This window comes from Acyrthosiphon pisum, chromosome X, assembly GCF_005508785.2.
Source record: "Acyrthosiphon pisum isolate AL4f chromosome X, pea_aphid_22Mar2018_4r6ur, whole genome shotgun sequence".
Lineage (NCBI taxonomy): Eukaryota > Metazoa > Arthropoda > Insecta > Hemiptera > Aphididae > Acyrthosiphon > Acyrthosiphon pisum.
Genome location: NC_042493.1, coordinates 18,442,163 through 18,456,883, shown reverse-complemented (window position 1 = coordinate 18,456,883; position 14,721 = coordinate 18,442,163). Strand labels below are relative to the sequence as shown.

At 29.4% G+C, this 14,721-nt stretch overlaps 1 protein-coding gene across 1 annotated transcript; it reads right to left on the bottom strand.

Annotated features, from left to right (window-relative positions):
• Positions 1–215: 215 nt before the first annotated feature.
• On the bottom strand, positions 216–3,443 carry LOC107882525 (cytosolic carboxypeptidase 6-like). The gene is made up of 4 exons (XM_029485579.1): positions 3,324–3,443; positions 3,141–3,255; positions 2,653–2,764; positions 216–725 (listed from the first exon to the last, which is right to left on the bottom strand). Exons 1-4 carry the CDS (start codon positions 3,406–3,408, stop codon positions 585–587), a joined length of 453 nt encoding a protein of 150 aa, XP_029341439.1. The 5' UTR covers positions 3,409–3,443; the 3' UTR covers positions 216–584.
• Positions 3,444–14,721: the final 11,278 nt, after the last annotated feature.

The window sequence follows — 14,721 nt, the reverse complement described above, 5'->3', positions numbered from 1 at the left end:
GGCATAGCAATGGACATAAATATCATAAATTAACAGAGAAGGAATTTTTATACTCTATTTTATATTTGAAAAATCCAAATCATTAAAATTCTCAGGTGTTGCATTTTCCCCGGGCGTCGCCTGCTGACACTAGTTTCATTTATATTTTGCATTTAAAAATATTTACATTTTTAAGTAATTATAAGATTTTTAGTTTTTGGACACAACAACTTTAAGGAAGTGTAGGTTTTTAACAAACTAAAAGTGTGCGGGTTTGTCCTGTATTTTATCTGAAGCTTGTAATGGTTTTTGGATTCAACGAGATTTTCAGGTGGAATTATCGCGTTAGGGGTAATGTATAACAATACATACCGTCGCCTTATACACTTCCATGGGGTCGGTATCACATTATATGGACACAAAACGAAATTCGCTCTGTATATCTAGGTATACGGTTTTGCCTTTGAGCGCAAAGAACGCTCGACGAACTTTGTTGTCTCGGGGATTCATTAAAAATGCACCCTGTATAAATTTAAAACTTCAACTATACGGGTTTACCCACTGTCACGAAAGTTTATATTCACGATGAAAGTTTTTAAAACAGCTTATGGCCTGCGGGGCATGTAATTTAATTTAGAGAAGACCCCATCTAACCTGTACACGTCGTCGTATGCGTTCCCGTAAGTAAACACACCGTGAAGAGAAGAATGAGCGTGCATGTCGATTACCAAATCGAGTTCCATGTTCTGAAATAAATCATAACAATAATATTATATTATTATGTGTATATAGAATATTATACTATTCATAATTACATTTAATTATAAACGATGATTTACCACATCATTAAGCGTATAGTAATAATAATAAACATTAATATACCTACACATAGACATCATGATGATGACATACTTGTCCATATACTGAGAACGTATTTAATGGTGGCGCGTCAAGAAATCCCAACTGTGGTAAATTTTGTTTATATAATATGACATAGGGTAGGGATTTCAATGCACTTCATAACAATGTTTTTCAAAGCTAGTATGCTAAGTATGCTAAGTATACTGAGTATGCTAAGTATACTCGTTTTGTAACAAATCCGTTCATATACCATTGACCGAGTATAAATACAATTTTATTATTTTTAGGGCATTTTACCGTATGACATATAAGTTGTAAACAAAAAACTATGATTCTAGGAAAATTTTTATTTTACTGGTTTATATCAAAGTTGCAAAACATTAGACAATTTAAAAGAAAAAAAATCTATTATTAAATCGGATATCTTCGGTAAACTTCGGAATTTCAAACGTTGTAACCAATTAAGTCATACATAATTGCAAATTTATATTTAAAATGTATTATAAACTTTTTTCAAACGTTTCTTTACAATCTTTTTTATAAATTACAAAAAAAAAAATATATTTTGCAAATTATATAGATAATAATAGGAATATTTTAAACTTTTAGGTACACTGAAATTGTCTTGAGCTTAAAAGACATCTTATTCTCAGCCCTATATAACCTATACTACTATATATTTAGATATAAAAAAAAAAATGTTGTGATCAACAATATATAATATTATGTATGTACAGTGTACACATTTTGATTGCTGTACTTCAAAAAAGTTTTTAAATAATTCATACTTCGTATTAAGTATATTTTAAAAATGTTATTGCAAAATTGTAAACTCATGGGACCCCATACGAACTTATTCAGCGGAGCCTATTGCATTTTCTTTTTGAAGAATAAATACATAAATACTGTACTTGTAAAAAACTTAAATATTTGATTGTTTCCATTCGGGGAAGTAACGTTTAATAATGAGAACTCTAACGATTCAACATTTTATTGATTATTATTGTATTATCAGTCAACATGTTAAATTATTTTATGGTTTGAACTTTAGATTTGTCTAAATTCAAAATTGTTGTTTATTCTGTAAGCGTCATCTTTGACCTCCCCTCCCCATGACTAAACCACTCATGGAAATACACTGGTATAGTGGTATGAACTCCACTAGGACGAAATATCGTACAGTCGGCGCAGGTATGTTAAATGTTTTTACGGCTACGACACGATTGAGCATAAAACAATTTTTTGCGATACGATTGAGACAATTTGTCGGCATATCAGAGGATATAGAAATATAAAAGAAACCTTACACGATTGAGCATAAAAAATTCTGCAACGTTACAATTTTCAATTTCCAACTTTATTATAAAAAAAATATTTATTTAAACATTTATAATAACTCAAAATATAGTACGAATTAAAAAAATATCATGATTTCATAGTCAATGATAGTCACATTTCATAAATATGTTTGATAATAATAATAATAATAATAATAATAATAATAATAATAATAATAATAATAATAGTTAGGTATAAAAATAATAAAATCAAAATATGGTACGAGTTAAATAAAATAACACGATGCATAAAATATTCTATGCTCAATTATGTTGCTAAAAAGGAATATGCTCATTGCTCAACCATGATTTACCGGTTTTTTTTATTTTTATACTCAATTATGACGTAAGTCTGTCTGTGTTTTTTGGTGGACAATACCAAGAAGCAGACAACTTGACTTAGGATAGATGAGAACAATAGAACATACGAGTGTGTTTAACCATGTACACAACTTTGAGTAAATAAGTAGCTTACCTCGTGCTTTTCGATTTCTAATAAGTGATTGTGGACAGCGTACAATATCGGATGGACCCATTGTGATATCTTGTGCCAAGCTCTGTTCAAGTCGATTCCCAGCAAATTGGTCCTGTAACAACAATATTCGACTTACAGTGTTCGCCTCTACTTTCTTCATCTGATAAAGATGAAACATTTTTCAAAAATGTCTTTTAAAAATATGTATAATATATATTTTAATATTATGTTATACTGTATCGCCTTCTGATAACGTGTTGTTATGTCAAAATGTCTCTGACAGTCTGACCTGACCTGACCTGACTATAATACAATGGTTTGTGTTTGTTGTGTTTAATTATTACATAGCGAACCAATGTGAATTATAATAATTGATCGTCATCTATAAAGTATACACCAATAATCCATTGGTGAATTAAATCTAAATATCCATACTGTTCGTATTTAGAACAAAATTGTAATATAGTTGTCGGGAAATGATTACCTACCTAGAATTTCCTAAAGTGACTCCATCGGGGTTCATCATCGGTATTAGTTGAAAGACGACTTTTTTTCGAAGACGTACCACGGCTGGATGGTTGCTAATCAAAAATTCAATGATCCCTGTCGCATAAAATTGATGGTTTTAAGTATTCTGGAAGTTGTACGTGCTTATTTTGTAAATGTTTTACCTTGACAGACATAGGAACTGGGCGTCTCGGATCCGTGCACTCTTCCTAATATCACAACGACATGTACTTTTTCGGTTGGATTCATATTCTTTGGATTAGTAATAGTAACCAAGTCCAATCTTTTGTTTTGCTTGAATAAAAAAAAAAAAAACAATGCAAATAGAAAACATTGAAAACTATATATAGTATTATACTATTATTATTAATTACAAAGAAAAAAACGAGTTGAGTTTGAAATGTAGCTTTACATTTTGGGTCAGTTATATTATATTTAAACATGATACATATTATATGGTAGATTTTACTTTCTAATACTTTGGTTTTTTATTTTTTAAACTTATGTATAACATTTTTAATAAGAATTTTGATTTTGTTTAAATTTATTCAATAGGCTACATAATTTTACCTTTATTCAGGATTAGAAACATGGATTTTTCTTGTTACAATAAATATGATAAAATCAAAAATAGCAATTAATGGTTCCACCCCTTTGCACTTACCCCCTTTTTTTAAAAAAAATAAACCTTTGAAGAATTGTATAAATATTTGGTCTTCGAACTATTGTGGTCAAAATGTCAGGTTCAACAAATATTTTTAATTCGAACAGTAAAAGAAGCTTAATGTTCGATTCGAAATTTTTTCATACCGAGTTTGAATTTTGAACAGTTCGATCCATCACTTCCATTATTTCATTATTTCATTATTTTATAATATTATCACACATGTTTTTTCAATTACATTTTAGTAGTAAAATAAATTATGGTAACACGGCGTTATGGATAGGCAAATCGGGTACACCACCATCATGTTTCCGTTTTTCCGATCAAACCTAGACGCACCAGAGCCAGCTCATATTTTCTCATAATCAGGCACTTCTAGTGCCGGATCTCAGTTTCGGAAGGCCAGGGTACCACTATTAATATTGAATAAAATATTATTTATAAGTCATTCATTTCACATATAAGACATTGAGCATTGATTTTTTTTGGTATTTGATAAAAGTTAAGATTGATTTAAAAAAGAAATTATTTAAACTAGGTAGGTAATTCATGGCTCATGGGTTCCTTTGAATTGTGTCACATGTAAAGATAAAACTGAGTCCAACAAAAGTTTAAAATAATCATGTGTGTGTAATTTCTTATAATATTCGTTATTAATATTTATAAAATTTATTATATCAATACCACGAGGTACCTTAAACTAACTCAGCCTTGAACCCGTTGAATTGCACCCCTAGCTACTCCACAAAATCCAATATTGATTACTTCATTATTATAATAATTGCAAAATGATTTTTTACATAGGCACATTAAGATAACTATAGTCGGCAAATTAATTAAATTAATTCATCGGAATTAAATATTTCCTAGTTATAGTGTTATACTAATATACGTTTTGTTAAGTATTTAATACTTTAATGTAAGAATAATTTATTATACAGTTATTTTGATATAACTTATATTTATATAGGTACTCGGAAGGTTAAGCTCATTGATATTTCGAAATCTTTGTCGATGCTAATAAAACCTTATAAAGATATACAGACCATACGATGAGAACTTCTTATTGCCTACAGTGTTATCTAATCCTAGATTTCTTTTTTCTTCTTTATAGCTCGAATTGATCCTTCAGGATTTGATTTATTCCATATTCATAAAGTTTTCATAAAGTTTCTACTTGATTTCCTACAGTTTGTAGAGTAGGTTATAATAAATCAACATTGGTAGTTTGAGGAATATCATCATAAACCACTAAAAGAAAAAATCAATCACACTTTCAGAATGTTTTACAACTATTATTAATATTATTATTAATATTATTATTCAAGATTTAATTTTAACTTGATTAATATTATCAGGTTCATTAACTACATGCTCTGAATAAACTGTATTATTTATCAATGGCACTTGCTCAACTGGTTGTAGTGTATGGTATGATAATTCTGAGTTTTCAATTTCAGAGTTTGTATTTTCCTAAAATATAAATTTAAATTAACAGTTTTAATAAAAATTAAGTTTTGAACTATGTTGGGATTTATTTTATATATAATATGTAAAATTGAATATTCTAATTTAACTATATTATTATACATCATGGTTTAATACTATGAATATACCTTATAACCAATTATTGTCAAATGTACATAAATTGTTATAATAATTTTTTAAAATCTGTATAACTCATCAATGCACAACAATTAAACTACAAGTAGGTCATCTAATCCAACCATTAAATTAATAATGATCCTTATTTTTATTCATAATAAATAAAACATTTTTTATTAGGTATTTCTCTATGTGTTTTTAATTATTAATAATTATACAAAAGTGATAAGTTGATGTAAGATAATAATTAAACTAAGCTATTAAAATAATAATATTAGTTACCTGTGTTTGGCATGGAATATAATCACAGTCTGCATCGGAGTCATCAAAGTCATTTGAACTCTATTATTACAATAATAAATAATTAAATTCAAACTATTAATTCTATATATTTTAAGTAAATAGTATTGTATTTCACGTGTATTATGCTTCAGCAGCAATAAAATTATAATAATATGTTTTAAAATAAATAATTACTGATTCTGAATTAGTTAAGTTCGAATTGATACCATAGGAAGTCGAAGCTAATGAAATAATATTATTAATTCTACTAAGTCGACTCATTTTGGCACTATAAAATAAAGTGATCACGCTTAAATAATATACTTAAATAGTTAACTTTCAACAATTACATAACAAACATATTTTAAAGTTAAATAATTTAACTAATAATTCTTATCAAAATAATATTCTAATGTTAGTGAGAAATAGTAATATTAGTACCTATTTATAAATATTGATAATCAATGATAAAACCTAATTTATTTAATTGTAACCACGATCTTGGAAGATAATATTATTATCTTGATTGTAACCATTCAATATTGATTAAAATAATAATAATAATATTATATTATTATTATTTTATTGATTAAAAATGGACTTAATTAATTTTGCATATTACTATATTCTATAAATATACAGCAACTCGTGCATAACGTATTAAGTCCACGTGTGGACTTAGTATCTTCTGCGTATTTAGGAAAATATCGAATGGACTTAGTTAACATTTTCAACTGTTTATTAAACATTATTAAATAATAATGGGACTTCGTTGAATATACCATATTATAGATATTTTTATACTGAATTTTATATAATAATAAACCGGAAAACCCGATTTTTGTACTTAGTGTACTTTGCATGAACGGGGACATATTATGTAGAGATCTTCTGTAGGTAGTTTGTTTTTAATGTGTATATAATGAAATAGTATGCGCATAATAACAAAATGAGTAAACAAATCACTTATATTATATCCTTCGTACTTAGTGAGCTGCGTAGAAAACAATAATATTACGTAGACTTATATTTACAATGAGTGCTTCGGAAATCTAAGTTTTTTTGAGAAAGTCATCTAAATCCATTCAAATTCGTGAAATCGACAAAAAATATATTTAATATTATATAAATATGTACATGTAATGGGATGCAATACAATGCTAGTGGTGTAACTTGGAGTATTTTTTGAAGCTATGCTTCTTATTGGACGCCTGAGTGCTGAGCCGCTGTGAGTGAACGAAAACAAATTAGAGAGAGAGACAGAGTTAACTGAAGAATGCCAAAAACGTGAAATAAAAATTATTTTATAAACTTCTTCGATATTCATGAAATGTAAGTAAGATAACGGCAAACAATTGTTGATGAGAATAATTTGTTATTTATTTTGCATCTTTAATTATAGTATCATTTTTTTAAAGACTTCAAACTGCATGGTTATTAGCTAGTTTTTACTGTGGACAATATTCTACACAATTACTTGCAATTCACTATGTCGTGAGAGTTGTTCAGAAATAAAACAAAAATGAACTTATATTTTTCGACACTCGACAACCCCATTCGGTTTGTGTGGGGGCTACGGTTGGTACGCGTTTTTTTATGGGAGGCAGATAGATCGTCACAAAGAACCCTGGCGAATACCAATCTAGGAGCCTGCTCGACCGCTGCATACATTACTTTATAAGTAACTGCGTCTAATCACCGGGCGTCACCAGATTGCCATAAAATTAACTATAATACCAACCACGTTAAATTGTATAATATTATATGTTCATATATTTACCAGTTTAAATTCTTGTCAAATGTATTATAAATGTAACATTTGATGAATTAGCAATTGTATACAATATTACCGTCTTTAATATAGCAAGAGTACCGAGTAGTAAAATATATAATGGTATAATATACAGATTAGTGTAAATTGAATCATTTGTCGTTACCACATCGATAACATCTACAAATACTTAAGTAACTTGATTGTCAAATTTAAAACGTGATTTTGAAAGGATTTTATATAGATACTTGTATATTTTAGAAAATTAAGAAATATAGTAAAAATATATTAGACAAGGTACGTTATGTTATTTGGTATTACTTAACCTACTATTATCAACAGTTAACCTAACTATTTATTAATTATAGAAATAATAAGCTAGGTAGGATCATAGTCAAATACATACAATTTTAATGTTTAGAAAACCATGTTAACATTCAAATTTATAATTATGTATATTGTATATTCTTAAAACGTATCTACTATACAGAATGTGACGGTATATTTGAAAAAAAAAGAAAATTAAATATGTCTATTTATGTTCAATTATTACCTAAATACCTAATACTCGTTAGGAATCAAATGTGTCCGGTACATTGCTCAACATTTTAAAAACCCCAAAATATATAGATCAATTAAAAATTGGAAATACACAAATAGTATATATTATAATAATTAAAAAATATAAAATGTATCAAGAAAAGGGTACTGAAAAAGTTAAACAAATCAAAGTATTCTACCGGTAGTAAAGGTATAAAGGTATGCTAATATTGTAATATTGTAAGATATATCCATTTTGTTGAATTTATAGTACCTATGAAATCAAAAAATTGTGCAATTGGACCAGAAGTTTTAAGTTTTAATTAGCTAGTACTGTTCGCGCCACCGCCACTCGCATTCAAATATTAGATCATACGCACTCTCTAGAATAATATATTCCGCCACCAACCGGCTTGTGTCACACACACACACATACACCTATAGAGCCATTTCACACGTACCCGACGACCGTTTAAACGGCACCGGTTACCCGGTCTCGGACATATTCTCCTTTCACACATAACCGGCAACCGTTTAACCGGTACCCAGTTTTATAATGTAATTCCACACCCATTATTAGCTACCTACTTGTATTTCTTTAGTCACTGTTAGTAAATTTAGCCAGAAGTGTTAGTTACGTTCAAGTTGTTTAATTGTTAAGTATGGAATGAGAGCAAGTCATAGCATTATTATTATTGTATCGGCGTCTAAAAAAAAGAAGGGCAAAAAGACTTCATTGGGTTCATCCAATTAACCAAAAACGGAAGGAGTGCAGAGATTTTTATGTGTTGTTCCATCAACTGCGAGAAGATCCAGATCAATTTTTTAATTATTTTAGAATGAGTGCAACGAAATTTGATGAGCTACATAAACGGCTTAAAGTTACACTTCAACGCCAGGATACCTTTATGAGGGAATGTATTGAACCTGAACAAATGTTGGCAGTTACTTTGAGGTAATTAATAATTATACACAATATTACTTTTACATAATAGAATATTTTTTATTTGATTGTATAAAAAGTAAATTATTAATTAATAAGAAATATTATAGAGTTATTATATCACAAAAAAGAGTTTTGAAGTAATCATTAAACACTAAAATCAAATGAGTCGTAAGAATTTTCCGATATGTTATTGGTAGAAGGTGAGTTTGATAACTCTTGCTCAATGTATTGGCTTATCTCCTTGAAGTAGAATGAAAGTCTAAGTATGGTGACTGCTGTCTATCCATGTTAGCGTTGACAGTTTCCAGATTAATGTATGTCTGAGGGGCTAAATTTGTATATGTTTGGTCTCTAAGTGATGTTGCATGTTGACTAACGTGTGAAATTTGAGAAACTGAAACGTTTTGAGTACTTAACATTGTCTTACGCTGTTTGATGGATTTGATAGTTTGTAACACATTCATTTGAAATTCAAGTATTTCGTCTTCGCTAAATGTATTTAAGGACGGAATTATTCCTCTAAAAAAAGACAAATGTCGTTCCGGATTTTCTTTAATTACACTCATCAATTCCAGTTCTATAGGATCAGCTTTTCTCTTACCATATTTGGTGTTAAAAATTATCTCCTTGACGCTTGTCATTTTCTAATGTACTATGGGTATCCTCCAAAGAATCTTCCTGCTGAGATATATTTGTGGATTCTATCTGTTGTTGGCTGTCGTATGACAAACTATCATCAGTCATACGTTCTTGAAATGTTTTTTTCAAAAATTGTAACTGTGGGCCATAAATATATGTTCTTGACGTGACCTTTCCACTTCCTGATTTCTTCAGAGCTTTTTGTTGTTTTTCAGATTTTTGAAAAGAATCACGGATATTTCCCCACTTTTTCATAACTTATTTTCCTGTTAAAAATATGAAATAGGCTATAACTATGCTATAAGACTTTGATAGAACAAATACAATTTTATCTACATTGATATTGCATAAAATATTCACGATTTAGAAAAGGGGGAAAAAAAATAAAAAAAAATATGGAAAACGAGAATTTTTACGCAAAAACTAAAAAATTCAGATACTTGAAATTTTTAATATTTCCTTATTGTTTTGTATAACTTTTTGAAATTTTTTAAGCACAGAAATTCCTTCATCGTTTTGATTACTTTTAAGACTCTGTTCTACATTTTTTACTATATTAATTGCATCCAATAAAGTCATACCCGATTTTTCAAGATTTTCAATTGCAGCGGCCAACAGTTTAAAATTAGATTTTATATAAATTAAACTTGAATCTAGTGACTTTTCTGATAAAACTTCTTTTGCCTGAAGTATACAGACTGCATCATCTGTATCAAACTGTTCGATGATATTGCGAATGTTTTGTATGTTTTCTCAATAATATATTGCAACGGGTAATAATTGGTTGCGGAGGTAAAGGTATATTTGGCAATACTTTTTTAAATATTTCGATCCAACTAGGACATTTTAAAAATACTTTTTTTATACTAGATATTAGTTTATCAACACTTGGGAAAAGACGTCTTACTTCTTCAGCTACACGGTGAAGACCATGCGCTAAGCAAGTAACGTGTATCATCTTATCATAAAACACTTTTATTGCACCACCCGCTTTAACCATATATGGCGCAGCGTCGGTAACAAAAAGTAATACATTTTCATGTTTTATGCCGTCGGGCCACAGAAGATGAAGAGTTTTATCAAATAATTTAGAAATAGTAAAATAATTGGCCTTATCTTATACTTCACAATTCAATAAAGCTATTTGACCAGGCTTGTCCACATCTAATGATCCAATAATCACATTTGCAACTTAGCGACTTTCAATGTCCGTTGTTTCGTCTATGGCTATCCATATTTTTTTGTCTTGAACGTTGATTTTATTTTTGTTAGAGTTTCTTCAAAGCAATCGTTTAAATAATTTTTTCTCAAAGTTGATTCGTCAGGAATGACTTCATTAGTATATTTCTCCAAAAATGATTTAAATTCGGCATTATTAACTTTTTTTGATGGGTTATTAGCCGACAGTAATGCTTTACATAAATCAAAATTAAATGTGGATTTTTTTGTAGTTGGTGCAGACTGCGTGATTAACTTTTGTGATAGTTCGTTTTTATCAGAATGTCGCTTTACAGAACTGTTGTGTTTATATGTACTAAGATGTTGCACTACACTAAATCATTTTTCGCAATTGATTTTTATCCCACATGATTTACAAAACAAAATCTTTCCATCGGTTGAAAAAACTTGTTCACCGAATTCAGAAACAAATGATCGCATTCGCGCCACTAATGAACTTTTTCCTTTTGGCATTTTAAAAAAATTCTACAAATATTTATATAATACGAACTACGAAATTCGTAACTACTTGCACTAGGTATACGAAAGAACTCGCGAACTTCGTGGTCGGTCTACGGACAACGATAAACTGTCACGATAATTCAGAGTACTAGCTATTAGTCATTGCCCATTAGTAAAGGGCGGATGTTCCTAATGGGCCATTAGGTACTTCCAATCGATAACATTTATCGATAAAGATAACATTTCTAAAGTAATAATTGAAATAGAATAATAATTCAATGTAAAATTCCAAAAAAACCTTAAGATACCAAATATGCATTATTATGCACTAACAAAATATAAATATGCTTTGAAGGAAAAATGGATCGAAATATGCAACATAAGAATTTTGATTTCGTTTTTTATATGTCTCAAAACAAATTTGTATCCTACTCTGCAACTTTTATTATTAAAGGAAAAAAAATATGCAAATGCATGAACATCCGCCCTTTAATTATTACCATATCATTATTATTTACAATGTTTAATTTTGTATTGATTACCGTAAAAATTATATAATATGTAGATTACGCGTATCGAAACGATAGCGGCCACCGCCGAATCGCCGGTCCGCGGAATAACACTGCTGCCCAAACGAGTAGTACTGTTCGCAGAGCCCAAGTTCGCATTGTGCCAACCGCCGCGCCGCACAGTGGTCTGAAATATAATTTTAGCTTGCCGAAATCGAATTTTTGATGACAACAATTATAATTGGAGCTTATATATATATATTGGGGACAACCTATATAAGACGATAAGTAAACTGTTTGTAGATAAAAATGGTCATTAACATAATTAACGTCTGATATTGAGTGAATAGTGCATAAAATATTATCTGAAATTTGTGACCACGCGCGTTATGTGTTACTCAGCTTTTGACGATCATTGTGAACACAACTGTGCAGTTTCAAGAGTTTTTTTTCAATATATACAATGGATCATTTAAATGAAGGTAAGTAGTTAAAATTAGCTAGTATGTAAACTCAAAACTTTTAAATTTTAACAATAAATTTCAAAATTGTTGACAATACTAGTTTTATTTTAAACAATAGAAGATAACTAAAAATTGACAAATTTTGACAAATTATCATTACATGGTACTTATAGTAGACATACTTGGCTTAAATAATACATAATTTCCATTTGCCCCAATTTGCCCCAATTCATTACGTGATTTTTTTTTGTAGCTGGATGTAGTCGAGATAGTACGCAAAAAGTAACTTATCGTGATCTTTTTGAAATTTTACGAAAAAAGGGACCCCTTAAACCGTCAAACGTTGAATCAAGACAATTTTTACTGCATAAAATATTAGATATATATAATACGCCGGTATGGGATGATACATATAATGAAAAAATGAACGCAAAGGTTTTAAATTTTACAACTGTGCTTGAAAAAAAATGGTCAGAAAGTAAAAGAACCTACGACAGATTTATTGAAAAAAATAGTGAATGGTTAAAAAAAAATTTCATATTACCTACAGACAATGAAAGTAGTTCGAAAAGTGTGGGTCGACCAAAATCTAATTTTAACGAGTGTGCCGAAAGAACCAAAATAAATAAAGTGAAACATTTAGTAAAATCGTATACTTCTCCGGAACTTAGCTTTGCAGCCTCAGCTAAGTATCAACTATCTGGGAAGAGGTGCGTTAGTCAACTTTTTAAGGAAAGTGTAAAAAGTCCGAATCGTGCAAAAAAAGTTATGAATTCATATACTTGTGTTGAAGACAAAATACCTATTCCATATAGTATTGATGAAGCTTTAGCACTGTTAGTGGATAATAAACTAACCAAACAACAGTATGTTAATATACGAATTAGCTCAAAAAAACGAAATTATGACATATATCCTCCATACGATGATATAATAACTGGAAAAAAAAATGTTATCCGAATAACGTAGAAATCACAGAATCAGGATGCAAAATTCCATTGCAAGATCTCTTGGACCACACAACTAATCGAATCATACAAATCCCACAACATATTAGACCAATTGAATCACATATGAATAATTTAGAAATGTTATACAAGTGGGGGTGTGATGGTAGTAGTGGTCAGTCTCAATATAGAATACATTTTAATCAACCATATTCACCATCATCTACTGATCATGACATTTTTATGTTCTCAATCGTACCACTTCAATTACGCGTAGTAGAAGATAATATTAATTATACTATTTGGGAAAATCCTCGACCATCATCCACTAGATTTTGCCGGCCAATAAAGTTCCTATTTAAAAAAGAAACTAAGGAAAGTACTAAAGAAGAAGTAGAGGATATAGAAATGCAAATTAGCAAATTAGTAGCAACAAATATTACACATAATGGCATAAATCTAAATATTCAGCATAAACTCATATTTTCAATGGTCGATGGAAAGGTAAAAACAAGTTTTGTTTCGGATTCTATTCTAATTTTAATTTTTTTTTGACATTTTTCTAAATTGATGTATATTTCAGGTATGTAATTCATTGACAGGTACATCAAGTCAGTCTTGTTATATTTGCGGATGTATGCCAAAAAATATAAACGATATAGATAAACTAAGCAAAATTAAAATTAACTCCGATAATTTTAAGTTCGGGTTATCAACACTACATGCTTGGATACGTTTTTTTGAATGTTTGCTGCACGTATCCTATCGTTTACCTTTTAAAAGTTGGCAAGTCAGGTTAGTTTGTTTAATCGTGTTTTCATATTGAATAAATGTATTAGGATAATTTTTTCTAAACATAATTTTAGATCGGAAGAACACAAGAAAATATTTTCGGAAAGAAAAAAAAAGATTCAAGATGAGTTTAGATTTGAAATGGGTCTTTTAGTCGATATAGTTTTGCAAGGTATACACAAAAATAACTGAAAGATTATTTAAACAATATTTAGATAATAAATAATATTTTGTTACAGGGCATGGTACGACAAACGATGGTAATACAGCTAGAAAATTTTTAAAAATTTTGAAAAGTCTGCCAAAATTACCAACAGGGGCGGATCTGAAGCTTGGTTAAAGGGGGGGCGAATTTCGAATAGGAATATCCATGAGTAATATACAAGTACAATGAGCATGGTCAAACCTGGTGGGTGGAGGGGGTCACCACCTCCAGAAATCCGTATATCAATCCGGATCAAATTTTATAATCCTTATACTATAAAATTATCAGTATACATTTTTTCAACCCCCCCCCCCCCCAAAAAAAAAAGCATTTCCTGCTGTTGCCCCGGCAATGAAGACTTGACCGTAAGTAATTTATGGAAAAAGAAGTACAACACTTAAAAATTAATTGTAGGTACCTTTATTTCTTTTAATAGCTATGACAATGTATTATTAAAAAATAGGTATAATTATAATAATAATTGTACGTTTCTTTTTTTTTTTCTTTTGCAAATCTAT

What these genes read in the sequence shown, in the direction of transcription:
- LOC107882525 (XM_029485579.1), bottom strand. Translation starts at nt 3,408, where the DNA reads ATGAATCCAACCGAAAAAGTACATGTCGTTGTGATATTAGGAAGAGTG. An exon ending in GTCACTTTAGGAAATTCTAG is followed by an intron (nt 2,765 to 3,140) that starts GTAGGTAATCAT and finishes TTGTTGTTACAG; the next exon opens with GACCAATTTGCTGGGAATCG. An exon ending in TAGAAATCGAAAAGCACGAG is followed by an intron (nt 726 to 2,652) that starts GTAAGCTACTTA and finishes GATTTATTTCAG; the next exon opens with AACATGGAACTCGATTTGGT.